At 36.7% G+C, this 21,480-nt stretch overlaps 1 protein-coding gene across 3 annotated transcripts in view; it reads right to left on the bottom strand.

Annotated features, from left to right (window-relative positions):
- The window catches only part of LOC307166749 (uncharacterized protein), a 206,856-nt gene that overhangs the window by 165,333 nt on the left and 20,043 nt on the right, over positions 1-21,480 (bottom strand). For all 3 annotated transcript variants that reach the window (XM_079885370.1, XM_079885371.1, XM_079885372.1), the window contains exons 6-8: positions 19,675-19,848; positions 17,809-17,982; positions 16,068-16,229 (exon numbers count right to left, since the gene is read on the bottom strand). In XM_079885370.1, coding sequence (XP_079741496.1) covers positions 16,068-16,229; positions 17,809-17,982; positions 19,675-19,848 — 510 coding nt within the window. The remainder of the gene's footprint in view (positions 1-16,067; positions 16,230-17,808; positions 17,983-19,674; positions 19,849-21,480) is intronic.

Genomic DNA, 21,480 nt, shown 5'->3' with positions numbered 1-21,480 from the left:
TCCTCTGCACCTGCAAAATGGCAGGATGAGTGCTCCTCAAATGGCGCATCATGGATGATGTATTGTTGCAGTAGGCTATATACCGATCACAATACACACATCTCACTTTATTTGGGGTTTCTAAATGGAAATGCTCCCACACCACAGATGTACGGCATCTCTTCTGGGGAGCCTCCATTTTATCTATCTATCTATCTATCTATCTATCTATCTATCTATCTATCTATCTATCTATCTATCTATCTATCTATCTATCTATATGAATCTATGTATCTATATATGTATCTATCTATAACATATGTATTTATATATGTATCTATAATCTATCTATATATGTATCTATCTATAATATATGTATTTATATATGTATCTGTAATCTATCTATATATGTATCTATCTATTAATCTAGCTGTCTATATATATTTATATCTATGTATCTATTAATGTGTCACTATATGTATAGCCTACTCTGTCTGTCTCTAGCCTATCAGTCAATGTGTTGTGTAAATTTAAATGTAAGCCTAAATTGCCTATAACTAATCAAATCGCACTATGTCACTATATCACCAAAAATCCGCTATCTCAAAATCAAACTCCTCTCACAAAAACCCACGAGGTCAATATGCGTTGATTTCACTTTTATACAGATGTGCGATTGTGTGGTCTGTTCCCGACCGTGTCAATCAAACGCTGATTCGGCGGACCACACCTGATGAAACACTTAGTGAAACACTTCGAGGCTTCGTTTGGCCATAGTCACGTGACATGGGTGTTTCGGATCACGCTTCGGATCAGTGTTTCGACACATCTGCGCTTCGGGATCTCGCAAAGCTTCGGAACGACTGTTTCGCGTCAGCCATCCTTACATCTCCGTCCTCTTTCTGTATCGTGAGAAAGAATCAAGACAGTCATTTTTCTGCCCGCTCTTCCCATTTCTCTGCCATATATCTCATCTGCCATTTCCCTGTGCTACAAAATAAAGTGTGTCTGGATCCTTATATCCCTGTGTTCAGTGTATATATCCTGAGACAGCCATATTGAGAGTTTGATTTATTATTTGATAATTTGAGCGTTTGATATAACATTTTAGAAGCTGTTTTGAGACTGTTTTGATATTTTTAAGCATTTGAATTTTCATATGAATTTTGTTAGGAAAAAACCTCCATACACTGTTAGACCTTACCGGGGTTTTTTACAGTAAAATACTGGCAACACTGTTGCCAGTAAAATACTGTTAATTGTACAGTATGTTACTGTAAAAATGCACTAAAACTCGAGTTAACTAATTTCACTTGCAGAAACCGACTGTCTTAAATGAACCAACTGTCATTTAAAAGTATTAACTAAAATTTATAATGCATTAATAAAGTGAGCAAAGTATTACTGTGAACTTATTTCATTTGAAACCACAAAAATGTTTTGGTAAATTAAAGATATTTCCACTGGACCAGCAACTACACAGTCACCGCCTGTTAAATAAAGCAACATGCAGCAAATCATCAATGTTTGTAGATCTTCTTCTGGACTGAAGCACAGGCTCTACTCTTCTGCACAATGGTGACCCAAAAAACTAACTTTTACAGTAAACTACTGGCAATAGTGTTGCCAGTATAAACCTGTTTTATAACTTACAGTTTATTACTGTAAAAATACATGTTGTGGGTGTGTCTTTTTATCTTACACTGTTAACCCTTTCAACCCCACAGGGAAATCCACACTACAAAGAGTAAAAAGTAACATTGAGACAGTGTTGCAGTGAGATAATTAAGAGAATATGTAAGTGATTGTTGAGCATTAGTGATGAACACCTGCTGTTAGAACAGAAAATAGAGAAACACAAGAACTACAACTGACTTCCAGACATTACACATTATTACACTTATTATTATGACTTTATTTCTGTCATACATCTACAGAAGTTGTTGTTGAGATGTTTAATTGAAAATGTTTGGTTTGAAGTTACCATTACAGAGATCAGTGTTTGCTTTAGTTGGGATGCTGATGCTAAAACATTAGTGTTTCTTTTGCTGCTTGAGCTGTTTTTGTAAATCACACTTGTGCACACACACAGTTTATGAATGATGGTGGTTATGTTGATTATGGTGATAAAATCATCATATAGCCTGTTCATTCACTAAGGAGTTCATTCTCACTCATTCAGAGATTAATCCTCAATCAAAAGTGTTACATTAGCACCACTGTGAAACCACAGCAATACATTACAACGACTTTTTTTTTTAACACATCATGCATAAACCAAAAAAAAAAAAAAAAAACAGAGCTATGCTGTCTTTTAGAAACACAGAGATATCACAATTTAGCACATGAATCTCAACAATGGTGGCAATATTTTTTTTTATTATTCATGCAGCAGTGCATGCTGGGAGTTTTATACTATCCTGGAACCCAGCATGCATTGCAACATGAAACTTTTGATTGTCACCATTGCTGAGATTCATGTGCTGATTGTTGATGTCTGTGTGTGTCTGAGTCAAGCAGGAGTTAAAAATGTTTTAATGCACTCTATGATTACAATATTGTTCAGACGACATGATTACAGAGATATTGATTTCATGTTATAGATTCACAGATAAATATGAAATACCCATAAATTCATTGAATATATACAGGAAAGATCTGAAAATCAGACATGTCCAGGATGAACGTTAAATCATCACAAAAGCCAAAAACAACTAATCATCTTCATCTTGACTTTTTCTTGCTATAACAAATGTGTTTTATAAACACTATTACAGCAGTCAGAGAGAGATGAATGGTAAGACGTCCAGGGACAAGAGACCAACTAAAGCAAATACTAATCTCCATCATGGTGACAACAAACTTTATTATTAACTCAATCTCTGTTAATTCTCAACAAGAACTTTTGTACATGTATGAAAGAAATAATCGTAAACTGGTTTCACACTCAGTGTAGCTGGAAGTCAGTGGTAGTTTCTGTGTTTCTCTTTTTTCTGTTCTTGATTCTCTGTCCGTTCAGTGATTCTGCTTATCAGTGTTCATCAGTTTCTCAATTCACTCACTTCTTTACATTCAAGTGGACTATATTAGTGAACTAATGTAGGGAATAGTGAATGAGGGTATAGGGTGTGATTGGGAAAACAGCCTCTGAGTGTCGACTTTGAGCACTGTTAATTCACAGTATATTCCTGTAGGATAGTTTTATTTTCTACGGTATATTACTGTTTTAATGGAAAATGGTATGATATTGTCAGAATTACAGCAATTACAGATTTTTTTTACAGCAAGGGTTAACAGTGTAGCACAGATCCAATCCTTTGACTATATCCTATTTTTTGCCCCACCTTAACTTTAGATTTAGATTTACATTAACTTTAGACAGGACTGGTATTCAATATTAGTGGTTGACCGATATATCGCCCGATATTTGGCATTTTTAAATATCGGCATCGGCCGCTAATGCCTGGCTCACACTACAGGAGTTTTAAAATCCTAACCGATTTTGAAATCTGGTTGAAGCACACACTTAAGGAGAATCTTTGCAGATTTTCTTCCCCCAAATCTTAAACATGCTCACACTACAAGGTTTGAAAATCGCGGTGCACCACACACTACAAAATGTTATTAAGATTATCGTGCCAGAGGAAGCGCCTCACGTGATCTCACGCAGCAGATCTGAAGTGTAAAATCATGGAAACATATGGGATATGCATTGCCATGAGACACACACGCATGCACGCACATACACACGCACAGAGACTTTGAACCTACCGGTACTTTGAGTTAAGAGCTTAGATCGGGCCCAAAAAAAATCAAGCCCAACCCCTACCCGAGCCCATGCACGTTGTGTCAGAGCCCGGCCCGGCCCGGCCCGGCCCGGCCCGACACAACACAACACATTAACATAACTGTAATTATGAGCCCGAGCCCGATTTAAACCCGACCATTTTTTTAATACGTGGGCCAGGGGCGGTGCAAGATATTTTTTTAACGCAGGTGCTGAGGGGGTGCTAGATATATAACATATAAATACTATTGCAAAAATTGTCCACTTAATATTTAATATTCAATCATTTTAATTGTCACAATTAAAGTAGCCTATTCATTTTATTAAATTGACCAAGCACAACATTCAGCATTCAATCAAATATTGATTAAAGATTTATTATTATTAAGCTAATAATGTTAACATAATATACTATCGTTATTTCGACATAATATGTGTGCGTGCAACAAGCTAGATGTGCATTTTTAAATCCGGCGACGCGTGCATTGATTTTGAAATCCATTTCGTTTTAACGCGCTTTTTAGTTTCGGTTTCATTACTGAACATGTAACGTTACTCGCCTTTGTGCCTGCTGACCACAGCGTAATACTTATTATTTAGCAATAAATAAATGGAGATGATAACGCATATCGAGTTGAGTCATTCAAAATTATCTCAAGGGAAATTCCTTCAGCACGACAGCCCTGCTGTCTTTTTGACAGCACTGACGTAATCACAATCTTGCTCATCCCGATAAATATCAAACATGTTTGATATGATCGGGGCGAGCCCGATTTGTGTGAGAACAGATCGGGAGGGGCAAGATTCGATCTGTGAACGCCTCACATTACCAGATAATCTGCGCCGAACATCGGAACCGATCGAGGTCCTCGACAAGATTTTTTCTCAGATTCTCGGGAGGGGTAAATCGGGCATAAATCGGCCTAAAACTCCTGTAGTGTGAGCCAGGCATAAGTTTTTCTGATTGGCCGATGTGTTGGAAGCGGGACTTTTATTTTGATGGGTGGTGCTGAGAACACCAGCGCCTGAGAAGAGAACAGCAGCGCCTGATCACACAGCGCTCACTCACATTATCCGTCTTCATTAGTTTATGATCTCTGTCATATCTAATACTTTGTTAGACAGAACTGGTAAACAAAGTAATTGGTATGTGAAACAGTAAAGCGTTGCTTTTATATTATTTGTAACAGAAATCATTTACTGTCAACATTCAGCAAATGCGCATCTACATAATTTAAACAAATCTCCGAATGCATTTGTGGCCTGCATAAACGTGTTACTTCGAGTGACGGTCGCTCCGTGCGAAGTGAGTGAATGCGAACAGAAGATCAGCTTCACAGGAGACGCGATCGAAAAACTTAAATCCTTGATTTTAAAATGTATGCTGTGCTATATCCAGTTGCCCACTGTGTCATATTCAACTGTTTTGCAATATGAACTGTGTGCTGTATGTAGGCTAAAATTAGCGTTACTGTGTGGAAATTGCAGTAATTTGCAAGAGACAACTTCTCACGTTGAGCACACGAATGCGTGTGTCATTTATTTCAGAAGGTAAACACAGAGAACCAATGACGCTGACAAGCGCCCCATGTCGTCGCGCATTCAGAACATTTAAAGGGACCCCGATCCCTGAACAGTCATGAAGAAACATGCCAAGAACAAAGTGCTGCATTTATAATCAACAGTGTATTGAACTACGCTTAACAACAAAGGTGAATTATGTTTGTCACATTCACTACAACCTTGTCTTATTTGTAAAAATATGATTACCAGTGCGCACAAAATTACCAGATTACCTGAGTGCCCTGTTACAGTGTTTACTTCCTTTTTATTCACATATTCATCTATTTTTAAACAATTACTTTATTTGTGAATAATACTGTAATAGGATTGCAGATTCAAGAAGTTGCCATCTAAAGTATAAGCATGTTTATTTTAAGGATTTGTTTTCGAATTTATTTTGAATTTATTAAATATTGGTTGAAATAAAAGTATATATAAAAATATTTGGCTTTATATCGGCCATCGACCACCTTGCTCTCTAAGATATCGGCATCAGCTATTAAAAAAACAATATTGGTGGACCACTATTAGATATCTGTGTTTACATTAATTCTGCCCAAAATGATTTTCGGTGATCGATTTATGCACATGGTAGAGACTGGTTTTGAATGGCCGTGCTATTAAATTATTTATATAATTCATGACGTGTGGTCATGATTATTTACCAGGCCAGCATGGACAAGATATATAGTATATAGTATAGAGAAAGATATATAGTCCCAAAATACTTTTCGTTAGAGAGGCCACATCCACACATATCCGATGTTTTTTTTCCCCTCGTTCTAAAAACAATTCCGTAAACATGGCGGCGTCTCAAGAAATACAGGGTTCTCAAGTTTTATCAAAATCTTGGAGTGAGATCACATGCAGTTGGGGGAGGAGCCCTAATGGAGCCCCGCCCCCACCTGTCCCCGCCCCCCAATTTTACCCATTGTTCATAATTAACCAGCACAAATTGAAATTATAACAATTGGTAAATCTGATAAATGACAGAGCAATTAATCACATCAAATATACTCTTTAATGTTATATTTCAAAATTACAATTAAGTTACAAAAATTACAAAAATATAACAAATTGCTCCAAACAGTTTGGAAAAACAAATATTTTTGCATTTTGAATGTGTCTAGTCGAAATGGTATAATGATGTATTGTGTGGTGGGACATTGAGAACAAATGACATATTAGAGTATTATTAAGGTATGTGTGTGTGTGTTTGTGTGTGTGTGTACACAAGAGTACACACTCCAGCTTATGAAATGTGTTTTGTGTTGCAAGTGTTTGAAAAATACAAATGCAATGGCAATCAATGATTAATGTAACGTTATGTTTTGACAGGATATAAAATATTACCCAGAGCACTCTGCTTTAATACGTATGTAGCCTTAATGTAACTAGAAATACTATTAATACAGTATAATATATAATATAATTTAAAATAAAATAAATACATTTAAATTTATTTGAAATAAAATGAAGAACTACATCTTCATTACTTCCCATACCCACTAACATTTCCCTTAGTTTCCGATAAGGTAAGCTAGCCAAACTGAGACAAAGCTTCTGGCCTGGTTGCAAAGTAGTTGTAGAGTTTTTGACTGTGCACATCAATAATAATGTATACGATGGGCTGTATATTAAATGTTCTAGCCTTAAAATGTTAGACGAGCTTTCTTCCAACTTACCTTCTCCATCACATATGACAGCACATTTAGGACTGTAAAGCTCCATCATCACGACGTGTGTTCGCGCGATGTTGTTGGTTGCCTAGTAACGAACGTACGGTGGCCGAGAATGTTCCGTCAACTTCCGTGTGTTCGCGCATCTATGTTGCCAATCTGGCCGAGATACGTGCTGGCGGCAGTAAACTTCACTTTGTGTGCCCGCGCCTCGTATACAACGTTATTATAAAGCTTGTAGGACAACTTGGTTGGCATTGCCTTTTAAGCGTGAGAAACACACGGTGTGGCGTGTGAGCATGTGAACTGGTTGAATTGCGTGTGTCTCACGGCCAATGCGTGAGACTTGAGAACCCTGGAAATATCTGCATATGAAAACGAAACCACTGAAAACTATGTAGTCTGCATGCCAGACCAGTATGTGTCGCTGTAATTCTGCCACAGAGATAGGCCTACACTAAGAACTTTATTGAACAATATGAACAGAACAACCATAGGCCTGGTACAAAATAGGGATGAGTCACAATATTTGATTAGTTAGCGGACGCATAAAGCTTGCCACAAAGAACCGGCTAAAGTATTAATTATGAATGTGTCAAATAGCCTATTGAGACATTTTAAGCACAACTTTCGAGCAAAATGAGAAAGAAGCGAGGTTTTTTTCCAAAATTGGTGATTTTCGTTTTTTGCAGAATCTGTTAGTTGAGATCACGAAGAAGCCTCTCCATGTTTGAGATAGCAGTATTGGTATATTTAAAAGCGTACATTTTGAGGTTAAAATTGGCTTGTTTTTCTGAGATTCTAGCATGCAGTAGGGGCGTGTCATTGTCGGTGCATATTTCCATACTGAATAAGCCGGCTTTTGTTTCTTTTGTTATTGCCTCCGCCCTCCAAGGGAACAGTGTGGCTACTTAGGCTATTATGCAGCGCTCTGGCCGGCTCTATCTGATTTCAAAATTCAATGAAGATGGACGCCAATAACATTACGATGTCCAGCAATCGATTTAAATAGTAGGTTACATGAGGTTTAATATGTTGTTTAATGAGATGTAGCCTAATACATGTTGTCAGTGTCAATACATAGATCCGCCTACTTAACCAATGTGCATCTTATTGGTCCAGTGGTAGAGCTTTCGCCAACGGTGTCAGAGGTTCTAGGTTCTAATCCGCCCTCATATAGGTTTTTTTTTCTCATAGAGTTTTTTTCTCTCATCAAAACGATTATGTTCATCAGTGGTTGTATATCAAGCAGGGACAGGCAAACGTTTGCATTATCTTTTGTGGTTTCACCAGAACGAATAGAGAGTATCCGCAACGCAACGGATTGAAGCGCGCGTCCGAGTGAAGACAGTGCGGTGTGTGCGCGAGCCACACGAGAAAACACTGTATCCGCGCCACTGATCGCAGCGGCAACGAGCACTTTGATCACTTGATTTAAAAAAAACACATTTCAGCGCTAGTCTCTTATTTAAAAAACGAACGAAATGAATGCTCTGCCAGTTAACTGGAGATGTTTTATTTATTTGTAGAATTGGTACATTCGTGCCGCGAGATGTTTTAAAAAGTGGTGGGGACAATATCGACTCTGGCAAAAAGTGGTGGGAACATGTCCCATCCGCAAATTACGCCTATGCCTATTTCCATAGTTTATTGCTTATCATTTATCATTAGCAAAAGCTTGTTTCATGTTGCATGAGTACACAGAAGAAAATTCCTAGTCTGTGAAACCTTTCATTGACAATGGCAATAAAATCTATTCTGATTCATACTCATACTGTATATATATATATCAAAAATAGGATGTGCTATGTGATATATATATATATATATATATATATATATATATATATATATATCACATAGCACATCCTATTTTTGATTTGAACATTGTCTAGAGTTTATCTTATTTTTTATTCAGTGTACATAAGAGTTGCCTATACAGTTTTATCGGTAGATGCTAAGAGACATTTATTTATATATTAATAATATATTTTTTTCTTTGATGGCACATTTTCCTGACCTTTTTGCTCCTCCCTGTGCTTTACAGCTTTAAAGGGGGTATGGCTTATCTAAATGAGATGTAAATGAGCCCTATTGTCACTCCCAGCAGCAGAGAGAGGTGAGAACTGCACAATCTTTAGAGGCCGTTTTCTTCCATTTGAGCTTTTTTGAGTGCCTACCTTCAAATGGCCATAACTTCTCCAAATATTATCAGATTCCCATGTGTTACACATCGTTGGAAAGCTTGGAGACTACACTTTCAGAATCTGTGAATAACTCAAAATGCCCCAGAACCGACTTGTGTCCCTACTTTCCGTGATCGGTCACATATACGGATTGGCTGCACACGCAAAAATGCAAGGGTGTCATTTTCAGATTTCTCCACTCTGGGACCCGGTTTAAAAAAATAGCAGTTTCAGTCTCCCATAATGCCGGATCCGTCTGGATAAAATGCCGACAGGCCTACAATATATATATATTTTTTACATATAGCCTTCATCTAAACTCTGTGTGGACAGCAGTGCTGGGCAACTTACAGAAAACTAGTAATTAGTTACAGTAACTATTGTTGTGAAATTGCCTTTTTATTTTACACCAGCAGTTATAGGGTTAATGCGGTGAGTTCGGAAAAGGCCGGGTAGAGAGAAAGTTGTTCTTGTGTTCCGATTAAAAGTTCAGGTACGAATCCTCCCTTGTCTGTCGTTCTTCAGACGTTACAATATTTATTTTGTCCGTCAAAAGCAGCGCAGAAAAAATAGCCTCTGCACTTCACTGGACCACTTCACTGCTGCTCACGCGACGCTCCTGCTCCCGGTGTGAATGCAATCATTAGCCGATTTGGCCTCATCGATAATACTTAACAGATAAGATAAATTTCTAATGAAAGTGCAGGTAGGCAGACACCGATTAAGTGCGTGACCATGCATACACTCGCACAAATGCGACCACGTCAAATTTTAACTCGCACATTCTCAAACAATGGTCGCATTTGTCGACCATTTTGGCCGCAGTCTGGAGCCCTGCAGTGGATCTCAAACCTGTCCTGGAGTACCACTATTTTAGTATTTTGAGACATTTTGTATGTCTCCCTCATCTATCACACACAGCAAAATCCCCAGTGTTAAATTAACACTCCTCAGTGTTTATATGTGTCCACACTACAGGGTGTTAAAAATTAACACTGAAGCGGTGTTGAAGTTAATGCGATAATTATGTGATTAATTAAGTGATGATTGGCCATTAGTGGTGACACCTGATGATAACAAGCAGACTCACTGAAGGAAAGAGAAACAAGAACAGAAAATAGAGAAACACAAGAACTACTGACTTCGAGCCATTATTGCACTTATTATTTTACCAGTTTGACTTTATTTCTGTCATACATCTACACACGGTCTTATTTAGACTTAACAGAAGTTTAGATGGTAATGTTTTATGGAATGTTTCGTTTCATGTCACCATTATGGTGACCAGTGGTTGCTTTAGTTGGGCTCTTGACCCTTTACTTTTTAACATTAGTATTTCTCTGGCTGCTCCAACTCTGTGTTTATAAAGCATTTGTGTTGTGGCAAGAGAAACTATGATTTGGGCAGTGTTTCCTGAAAGCATCGCAAGCCTAATTTGATCGTACAGACCATATGTTGCAGTTGGTCTGCGATCAAGTTAAGTTTAAGATGCTTTTGGAAATTCAGCCCTGGTTATGTTTCAATGATGAAATTACTAGTGACCTGATTCAATGATGTCACCCAGCATTATAAACTGATTATCCACATGTTTTATTATTTTTTCACTACAGTAGTTACTTCCAGTAATGTTTTAAAGATCTGAAGGATTTAAATTCACACACTGACATCAAGAATCTACATATGAATCTCAACAATGGTGACAATCAAGCAAATGCTTAATGTTGCAGTGGATGATGGGAGCCACCAATCAGAACGCATCAATGGCTCCCATCATGCATTGCAGCATGAATAAATTATGCAGCTGAATTGTCCTGTAATTTTCATTGTTTTTTCTGTTGGCTTTTATTTTGCTATTGTTTTGTTCTGACTTTAGTAGCTTGTTTTGTGATGTTCAGAGTTTATCTGTTTGTCACTAGTTTGTTTATTGTCACCATTGTTGAGATTCATATGCTGATTCTTGATGTCTGTGCGTTTAAACATAATGACTTCTTTGCTCAAAGTATTTTCAAAATTTTTCATATTGCTGTTGGATCTCAAACTGTAGAATCTCAGAACTACAATCACCAATACTAAAACAAGCCATCAAGCATATAGTCAAAAATTTAGACTCTCACATCAGTGAATCAGGTCACTACATGATAATGTTTTTATCATCAAAACATACTGTGAGCAGGTCATGTTTTCTCTTGCAGTAACAAATGTGCTTTATAAACACAGAGTTGTAGCAACCCGAGAAAAACTAATATTAAAAAATTAAAAGAGTCAAGAGCCCAACTAAAGCAAACACTGACCACTTTAATGGTAACTTGAAAAGAAAAATTCCATAAAACATTACCGTCTAAACTTCTGTTGACTCTCAAGAACTTTTGTCGATGTATGACAGAAATAAAGTCAAACTGGTAATAATAAGTGCAACAATGTGTAATGACTCGAAGTCAGTTGTAGTTCTTGTGTTTCTCTTTTTTCTGTTAGTTTTTTCTCTTTCCGTCAATGATTCTGCTTATTAACATCAGGTGTCACCACTAATGGCCAATCATCACTTAATTAAACACATAGTTATCTCATTAACTTCAACACTGCTTCAGTGTTAACTTAATTATCTCATTAACTTCAACACTGTTCAGTGTTCATTTTTAACACCCTGTAGTGTGGACACATATAAACACTGAGGAGTGTTAATTTAACACTGGGGATTTTGCTGTGCACCTGATTCAACTCATGAGCTCATTAGTAGAGACTGCAAGACCTGAAATGGGTGTGTCAATTATAGACATACAACATGTGCAAGGCTGGTGGCACTCCGGGACAGGTTTGAGAACCACTGCTTTAAATAGTTTAGGATAATAATATCCATAGAAAATTAATACCCAGTTATGGCCCATTAAAATGATCACTGGTCAATTAATTTGATCAGCCGTAAAACAGTGATCGTAAAATTTCCCACAAAAACCACAGCATGTGAGTGAAGTGGTGTGACGCTCTGCTCAATATTCGACTCTATGCCAGTGCGCTCGCTCAATCACTCACGGCCCAAGCGAATGATCCACTCATGTGCCACTCACTCACACCGGTAAAACTACCTTCGCTCAAATCCCACTCCGGCATGACATTTATCTGTATTATTTCTTGAATAAATGTCTCAATTACAGATGGCGATGGTGACGATCAAATGTTTCATGTCGCAATGCATGCTGGGAGTTTTATACAATCCTGGAACCCAGCATGCATTGCGACATGAAACATTTGATCGTCACCATTGTTGAGATTCATATGCTGATTATTGATGTTGATGTCTGTGTCTAAGTCAAGGAGGAGTTTGAAATGTTTTAATGCACTCTATTATTTCAATATCCTTCATAATAAATGTTTACAGAAACATTTCTGGATTTCATGTTGAAAATTTACTAGGGCTGGGAATCGATTAAAAAAAATTAACTAATTAATTGCACAATTTGCTGTAATTAATTGCAATTAATTGCATTTCCTCCAAGCTTGTAATCATCAATAATTAAACTTAGAATCACCGGAAAAAAAGGAACAAAAAATAGTCCTATATCAAAATAATATTAAACATAAATATATCAATGTATTATTCTTTTTCAATAATCAATCAACAATCAATTTAAGATTTTTTTTTCCAATTTTTTTAACTAATTATAAAAATAAACTATAGTCCTAAAAAAGCTATTATTACCAGAGCATGTATGATTATCATTTACTCTCCCTCAAGTTGTTCCAAACCTTTATATCTTTCTTTCTTCTGCTGAACACAAAAGAAGATATTTTGAAGAAAGTCGGTAACCAAACGACTGATGGACCCCATTGATTCCATAGTAGGAAAAAAAATACTATGGAAGTCAATGGGGACCAGCAACTGTTTAATTACCAACCTTCTTTAAAATATCTTGTTTTGTGTTTAGCAGAAGAAAGGAAATCATACAGGTTTGGAACAACTTGAGGGAGAGTAAATGACAGAATTTTCATTTTTGGGTGAACTATCCCTTTAACATTGTTGCCTAGCAATATCCTACTATACCAGCTCAGCAAACAGAAGTCTAAAGAGAAATTTCACCTTATTTGAGCGGACTTTGCTTTTCCAGTGCGTGATCGGTACATGATTGAAGCGTTTGGGCCGTGAACGACAGAGCAGAACGCGCAGCGCAAACACGGAGTCGAACATTGAGCAGAGAGCGCAGCCGCCTACACCTATGGCCGACACACACACACACAGACACACGGAACGGAGAGTGCGGCGGCGCACACGGAGCGGAAAAGACCCGCTCATGAAAGCTGCGCGAGAATGAAACCCGATGCACATATTTTCGGCTTTTCAATAGCAGCCGCAACAGGAAATCATTAAAACGAGGCAAAAAAAAAAAAGTGCTGCGTTAAATGCGTTATTTTTTTTTAACGCGTTAAACATTTCAAATTAATCGCACAGATTAACGCGTTAATTCCCCCAGCCCTAAAATTTACAGATATTTGTTTAATAAAAATTAAGGCGAGACACTACAGGTGAATAGGGTAACATTTTTAACTAGTAGATATCACCATGAAACTTTCCCAGTTGATTACCTACATTAAGATGAGAAAAAAATGTATTACAAGTTTTCTGTAATTTAATGTTTAAATATGCAAATTAGGCAATGTCTCATTAAATATGTGCTAATTTGCATATATTTTAAAAAACGAAATCTGAGTATTGGATAAAGCCAGGTTAAAAAATATTTTTTCACTGTGTTCACATATTAGATGGGAAAAAATTACAGAGGGATTTAATGATATCTACTTTTGTTATCCTGTAAATCAGAAAATACTGTCAATAGCCTTAAAAAAATATTTTCGCCATGTTTTTTAGAATAAAATGTTATATAAATCAGGCTAGGAATAATATATTAACAAAAAAATATAAATGTCTTCATAATATAACTAGGTACAAGACTGGAAAGTTTGGTGTATATAGGTGATACTGAAGTGGAGATTTCGGACTTGGAGTATGAGAGAAAATTCATTTTGAGAAATGGGCTCTAAAGATTTATCATCAGCCAATGAAATTGCGCATTCAGCCCTTTTACTTTCACGATTGGTTGCTAATAAAAAGGAAATTACCATATTTGGATCTGACAGGATTGTACAGAAGAGAAAGAGCTTCCTAACGGTGTATCTGGTGACAGGGTGCCGGCAGAGATCGCGGAGCAGCATGTTGATTAAGAACGCAAACTTTTGTAGCCTGGTTCTACCAGACTCTCGTACATTTCATTTGTACAGAGAGTCTGGCCTCTGTTTATTGAGAAACGTTTTGGATCTGCCGCAAATGCTGTACAGTGATCACCAGGCTACTACCAGCAAACATTGTTCTTGCTCCGGCTTTAACTTCAGTATATTCGGCAGTTTTGCAACAACGGACCGAATAGCTTTTCTCACGTCTTTCTCCGCTGCCATTACTGAACTCCAACTCAAACTGACGCACTACATCAACGTCATCGTTCTCAGCCACTCCCTCTGTTCGTTGATTGGTCCTACAAAAAATTGATTTCTGGAAACCTAAGAATATACAGCAGTCCCAGACGTAGTACTGAAGGAAAATGACATTGAGCGGAAGTGCCTAGGAGGGCACAGCCAGGCTAAAACTTTTGTTGAATTTATGAGAAATCTACAGATGCAAACAGACAAAGTGTAATAAAATAAAGACCTAAATGTGTATTTCGGACTTTTTTTCAATACAAGTCTGAAATAAGACATGTTATTGAAGACAAATATCCAAAAATCTCAAAATTGACCAGTAAAAAAAAAAACGATGTTTTTGCCTGCCGTGTCTTGCCTTAAATACCCATAAATTCAAAGCTTATACACAGAAAGAGAACATTGAATCAGATGTCCAGCAAATACTTATCTACATCATGGTGACTACAAACTTTATTATATTCAATAAAACATCAACAACTAAATATCTGTTAATTCTCAACAAGAACTTTTGTACATGTCTGAAAGAAATAATTGTAAACTGGTTTGTAAACTGGTTTCACACTCTGTGGCTGGAAGTCAGTTGTAGTTCTTGTGTTTCTCTTTTTTCTGTTCTTGTCTCTCTGTCCTTCAGTGATTCTGCTTATCAGGTGTTCATCAGTGTCTGAATTCACTCACTTCTTTTTATTCACTCTGTCAAGTGGACTATATTAGTGAAATAATGTAGGGAATAGTGACTGAGGGTATAGGGTGTGATTGGTATAACAGCCTCTGAGTGTCGATTTTGAGCGCTGTTAATTCACAGTAAATTCCTGTAGGCTATTTTTGTTTTCTACGGTATATTACTGTTTTAATGGAAAATGGTATGAAATTGTCAGAATTTGGCCTTTTTTTACAGCAAGGGTTAACAGTGTGCGTAACACGAGAATGACCCTCATTGGTTCTTACGGAAGCTCAAATGTGCTCCGTAACACGAGAATAACTCTCACACATTCTCACACATCAAGCAAGCATGTCTAAGCTTCCGTTTAACATAACTGATGTGTGCGTTGATGAATTTTATATGTGAATAAAAGAGTCAGTTAAATCTGTTAATCATATAAAGTGATCATGTCTCTTCAGAAAATTTGGATTAAACTAAATTCAAATAGATCAGTTTTCACAATCTCTTTATGAACTTTTTGAAGCGTTAAAGTGGTAGCACTGTCAATGGAGGGACAGAAATATCTCAGATTTTATTAAAAATGTCTTCAATTCTGATATAAAAATGAATGAAAGTCTTACAGGTTTGGAATGATATGAGGGTGAGTAAATAATAACAGAATTTAAATTTTTTGGTAAACTAACCCTTTAAAAAATAAATAAAACCAATCACACTAGACAGGATTATTGTTATATTACTTAACATACTTGAGTTTGTCCAGATGGTTGAGAGTATCAGAGAGCAGCTTCAGTCCTGATTCTCCTGGGTGATTGTAGCTCAGATCCAGCTCTCTCAGGTGTGAAGGGTTTGAACTCAGAGCGGATGCCAGAGCAGCACAACCTTCCTCTGTCACCAAACACTGAGATAATCTACAACAACAGTAAGTGTCCATGTTAGTGTGCTTCATCTACTGGTGGCCTCTGATTGATTTAAATGAAATAACTTGTAAAATGTAAAATGAGTTGTAAAATGTGCAAAACTCAGCCACAAATTATCTTAAGGATTTAATTGTAAGTTATAATTTCAAAATAAAAAAATTTATTTTTACCCATACAATCTAAAAGAATTAACCCTCTAGGGTCGACAGACATACCGGTGCCTTTTGGTGGATTTTTTTCTAGTGGTGGGCCGTTATCGGCGTTAACGTGCTGCGTTAATGTGAGACTCTTATCGGGCGATAAAAAAAAATATCGCCTTTAATCTATTCTCAAAGTTGGGTTGGGAGCTGGGTCTATACTACGCAAGCTATGATGACTTTCACCTTGATATTTTAGCGCGGATATATACCTAGCCGAATTCGGTTCGGTGTTCGGTACGCATTTTCAAACCGAACGGTTCGTTGGACCATTTTTCCTGCTGACCAAAATTTCGTTATTTCAAATGTAGGCAGGTCAACATTCTCGACATCAAATGGCAAACGTAATGTAAGCGGAACGAAACTGAGCTATTGTTATCGTGTGGTTGACGGACCGTTGTTTATCAGTTTGGACCAAAGCAGCGCGAGCCGATCTTGATCAAGCGACAATGTTACTACACAGTGCTAAGAGGTCCAGTAAAGAAATCTTTGAATTCGCTACTTAAGTAATAACATTGCTGCGAGATCTAGTGAGAAACATTCACATTTCTCCGTTATTAATGGATCAAACAGTGCGTGGAAGCCAGGAAGAAACATTATGCCATGAATGAACTATCCAGTGTCCACAGATCTGCAACATTTACCATGGATTTACTGTAGTAACACTAACTGCAACAATGGAAGTTTGGCAGGAATAGTAGGCTATAATGCTTTCAAGTAACATTACGTTGGTTTTATTTTGACATTATGAATAAAATTGCTGCCCTCTAATGTTAATCTGAACTAAAAATAGACCTTTGTTTATAACTACTACAATATTAGGCTACATTTAATTTTTTCCAAAGAGCTGTTTTGTTTTATATGCTCATAAGAAGAGTCTATTATAGCTCCATCATTGCTCAAAGTAAATAAATAAATAAATTACATTATTATGTTATTTTTAATAAAATAAAACAAAATCTCTGGCATTTCTTCACAAGAAACACGTGCCCTTTAGTCATTATTTGGGTAGCACACATAGCCTATTCTGAATGCCTTCGTCAGAATTCAATTAAAAAAGCCGTTTTAATCTAGATTAATTCCAAGATTACAGTAAGATTAATCTAGATGAAAAAAATTAATCTATGCCCACCACTAATTTTTCACTTATTGGATAGTGGGGATTCACTTATTGGATAGTGGGGAAAACTGGAGTGCAAGGAGGAAACCCACACCAACACAGAGAGAAAATGCAAACTCCACACAGAAAAGCATTTAATTACATATGCATAATGACATTTGGAGTATAGATTGATGTGAAAAAATAAAGCTTTTCAGAATAAGTTTGCCACGATATGTCCTTGTGTGGTTATTTTTCACAGACCCTCAAGTACCTCAGTATGTTGAGTTGACAGTTTAGACTATTCAGTCCAGCACAGAGCAGATTCACTCCTGAATCCTGCAGGCCATTGTTACTTAGGTCCAGCTCTCTCAGGGAGGAGTTTGATGACTGCAGAACTGAAGACACAATTTCACAGCACTGATTGGTGAGCTTACAGTGTGCCAACCTAAATAGGGGGGAGAATTAAGAAACAAATCATTACAAAAACAATATTATTAATACAGACTGGTGTTTTAGGGCACTGTATGCATTGTCTCATGTTTTTGAGAAAGGGTCTGCAAAGAACATGAATGTAAAGGCCCTGATATACTTCTAGGGAAATCATTCTCTCCAAAAAAATCTATTTATTTAAATCAATAACAATTTCAGAGATCACTACTTTTTTTTTTTTTGGTTCTCTTTCACACATACAAAAAAATACATAAGCAGTGAACCTGTGCAAATATGTCAGTTGGTAGTAACAGGGTTTTCTACAGTAACTCGGAAATTTGGGATGCGGTGAGAAATAATCCTGGAAGAATCTACCTCAGAAAAAGAACGAAACTGTGGTTTCAGTTTCATTTTGAGGGACCTCAAAACATCCGAGGATATAATTTATGATGAGCAAGTTATTTATTTTTACATTAGAAAACATGCTTTTTTTCACATAAACATGCACTATAAAAAAGTGAATGTGCAGTTGTTGCTTTAAAGAGGTATTTCTAACTGATTCAGCCAATAAATTTTAATTTTGTTGTTGTAACCTAATTCAATCAGGTTTATTTAACATAAAACAAGGGAATGCTGTTTTAACTTAACTGAGTTACATTGGCCCAATATATAATTTCCAATAATGCTCAGGATGGACACATTCGACACATGTGCACTATGACTGCACCAGACCTATAGAGGGCAGTATAGTCATGACTCGAGTCCGCTACAGAAAATCTGCTCTGAATAACAAAGAAGGAGAAAAGGTTTGTGTTTGCCTGCTCCTTGTAATTGGCAGATTTTCCTTCGATGAGAAATTTTGATTTGGGGGTTATTATACTCATTATGTTGCATCAAAGTGAAAATCACAATTGACATCATTCAACAAACATACACTAAAAAAAATCTGTTTTGCCTCTTGTTGTTTAATTAATTAAAATGAGCAAAAGTAACACAATTTAACTTAAAGCATCGTAAGCCTAAATAGATTATATAGCCATTGCTGCCAATTTGGAAAAATATTCACGCCCCTTATTTATTTATTTATTTTTCATGTTGCAACCTTATGCTGCCTGTAGTGTTTTATGTTATTTTTTTCAACATCAATCTACACTACATAATGACAAAGCCCAAAAAATAAATAAATAAATAAAATAAAATAAACAGATTTGTGATACTGAAATATTTACTTTGCTTAAGTACACAAAGCCTTAACTCAATACTTATTTAAAGCACCTATTCTGGTGCAGATTACAGATTAAAGTCTTTTTGGGTAAGATGCGGTTCTGGATTTGTGGATTTTCTCCCATTCTTCTTTGCAGGTCCTCTCATGCTCTGTGAGGTTGGATGGGGACCGTCTCAGGCCACAGACAAGGGACACCCTGGACAGATGGCCAGTCCACCACAGGGCTCACACACAGACATATATATTCACACCTATGGACAATTTACTGTCTCCAATTCACTTATTGGATTGTGGGGAAAACTGGAGTGCAAGGAGGAAACCCACACCAACACAGAGAGAAAATGCAAACTCCACACAGAAAGGCATTTAATTACAAATCTATAAGTAGTATAAGTATAGATTGATGTGAAAAAATTAAGCATTTCAGAATAAGTTTGCCACGATATGTCCTTGTGTGATTATTTTTCACAGACCCTCAAGTACCTCAGTATGTTGAGTTGACAGTTTAGACTATTCAGTCCAGCACAGAGCAGCTTCACTCCTGAATCCTGCAGGCCATTGTTACTCAGGTCCAGCTCTCTCAAGGAGGAGTTTGATGACTGTAGAACTGAAGACACAATTTCACAGCACTGACCAGTGAGCTTACAGTGTGCCAACCTAAACAGGGGAGAAATAAGAAGCAAATCATTACAAAAACAATATTATTAATGCAGACTGGTGTTTTTAGGGAACTGTATGCATTGTCTCATGTTTTTGAAAAAGGGTCTGCAAAGAACATGAATGTAAAGGCCCTGATATACTTCAAGGGAAATCGGTCTCCCCAAAAAAACTATTTAAATCAATAATAATAAATAAATAAATAACTTGTTTTAAATCAAATCGTTCGGGTGCCAGACAAGAGTAGGCCAGTTAAAATAAACCCGGGACAGCATAACTAACCCACCTGTTACATACAACAAACAAAAATATTTCAAAGAGTCTGACTTTTTCTGTCTTTCAACATAAAAGGGTTTAAACAACACCCCTCAAAGAAGGAGAAGAAATCAACAATCATTGAACAATTTTAAGTCACCACCACTGGTTCACACATACATAAAAATACATAAGCAGTGAACCCTTGCAGATACATCAGTTGGTAGTAACAGTGATTCAGCAACAGTAGATTCACATATCCACATTAACTCCACATGATTTAATGTAAAAGAAAACATTAAATAAGCAGTTAGAAGTAGAAGGTGTAAACAACCAAACAAAAATAAAATATATATATCAATCTTAGTAAACTTGGAAAAGTAGCTGCAATAGACACATCGGAAGTTTATATTAAAAAAGCCAGTGCGTAAGTGCGTGTGTGTCTGTGTGCTGAAATGTTTGTGTGAGAGAATGGCTTTGAGTCACTGAAGTTTAACAGATCGCAAAGTTTCTGAAGAGTCTCCTGCGACCACAGTGGATGATCAAATACTCCATTCCACACAGCAACTCAAACTTTTCACTCCTCTCAGACAACCCTTTCGCGAGAACTACATTCACTTGTGACATATCTCCCCATGTGCACTAGCCTCACCCTTATATTTGCTTCTACCAATAATTGATGCAAGCCTCCTTTACGTCAATGAGTTGACAAAGTGAGAGTGAAAGTAAAATTTCAGTTTGAGTTGAGTTTTCTGCTTTTCTACATGGTAAACACCTTCAAACTATCATTGGTCCATGGTTTTCTTTGACATGGAAATCTTCAGTTCATTTATTCAGTCCCTCGAGGCCGTGAGTAAAAACCTGAACACACTGGAGAGTCTTTTTATAGTAGAAAATAAAGCTGTAATTACAATTTAAAGAGACCAAAAGCACCTTAGACCCCAGAGGGTTAAGCAAACTAATTAAGGTTGAATTTCTAGTGTATTGATTCTCTAAGGTTGCGGTCAAGAAATAGTGTCTAATGCTAGACATTTGTGACTCCATTCATACTCCGTTAATAACATCACTTTCTTCTGCCACTGTTTGAATGAATGTTTGTGTGTTCATTAGATTAGTTTGTGTGTATTAGAGTAGTTCAGTAAAGTCTTGTTTGATTTTACATATATTGTGTGTCTTGTGCTGTGTGCTTACAAGTTACTGCCTTAAACTGTAGATTTTGTTATCTTGCTCATAATCAGTGATCATAATTTTATGATATTATTACCATAGGCGGGATGATAATACGTCCAGAATTAATAAAATACCCTAATCTCAATTTATCGTTGCACTGTTATACCTTACCGGGTTTTTTTACAGTAAAATACTGGCAACACTGTT

This window comes from Squalius cephalus (genome assembly GCF_949319135.1).
Source record: "Squalius cephalus genome assembly, chromosome: 1".
Taxonomy (NCBI): domain Eukaryota; kingdom Metazoa; phylum Chordata; class Actinopteri; order Cypriniformes; family Leuciscidae; genus Squalius; species Squalius cephalus.
The sequence above is the reverse complement of the archived record's forward strand: the minus strand, read 5'-3'. Positions and strand labels throughout refer to the sequence as shown.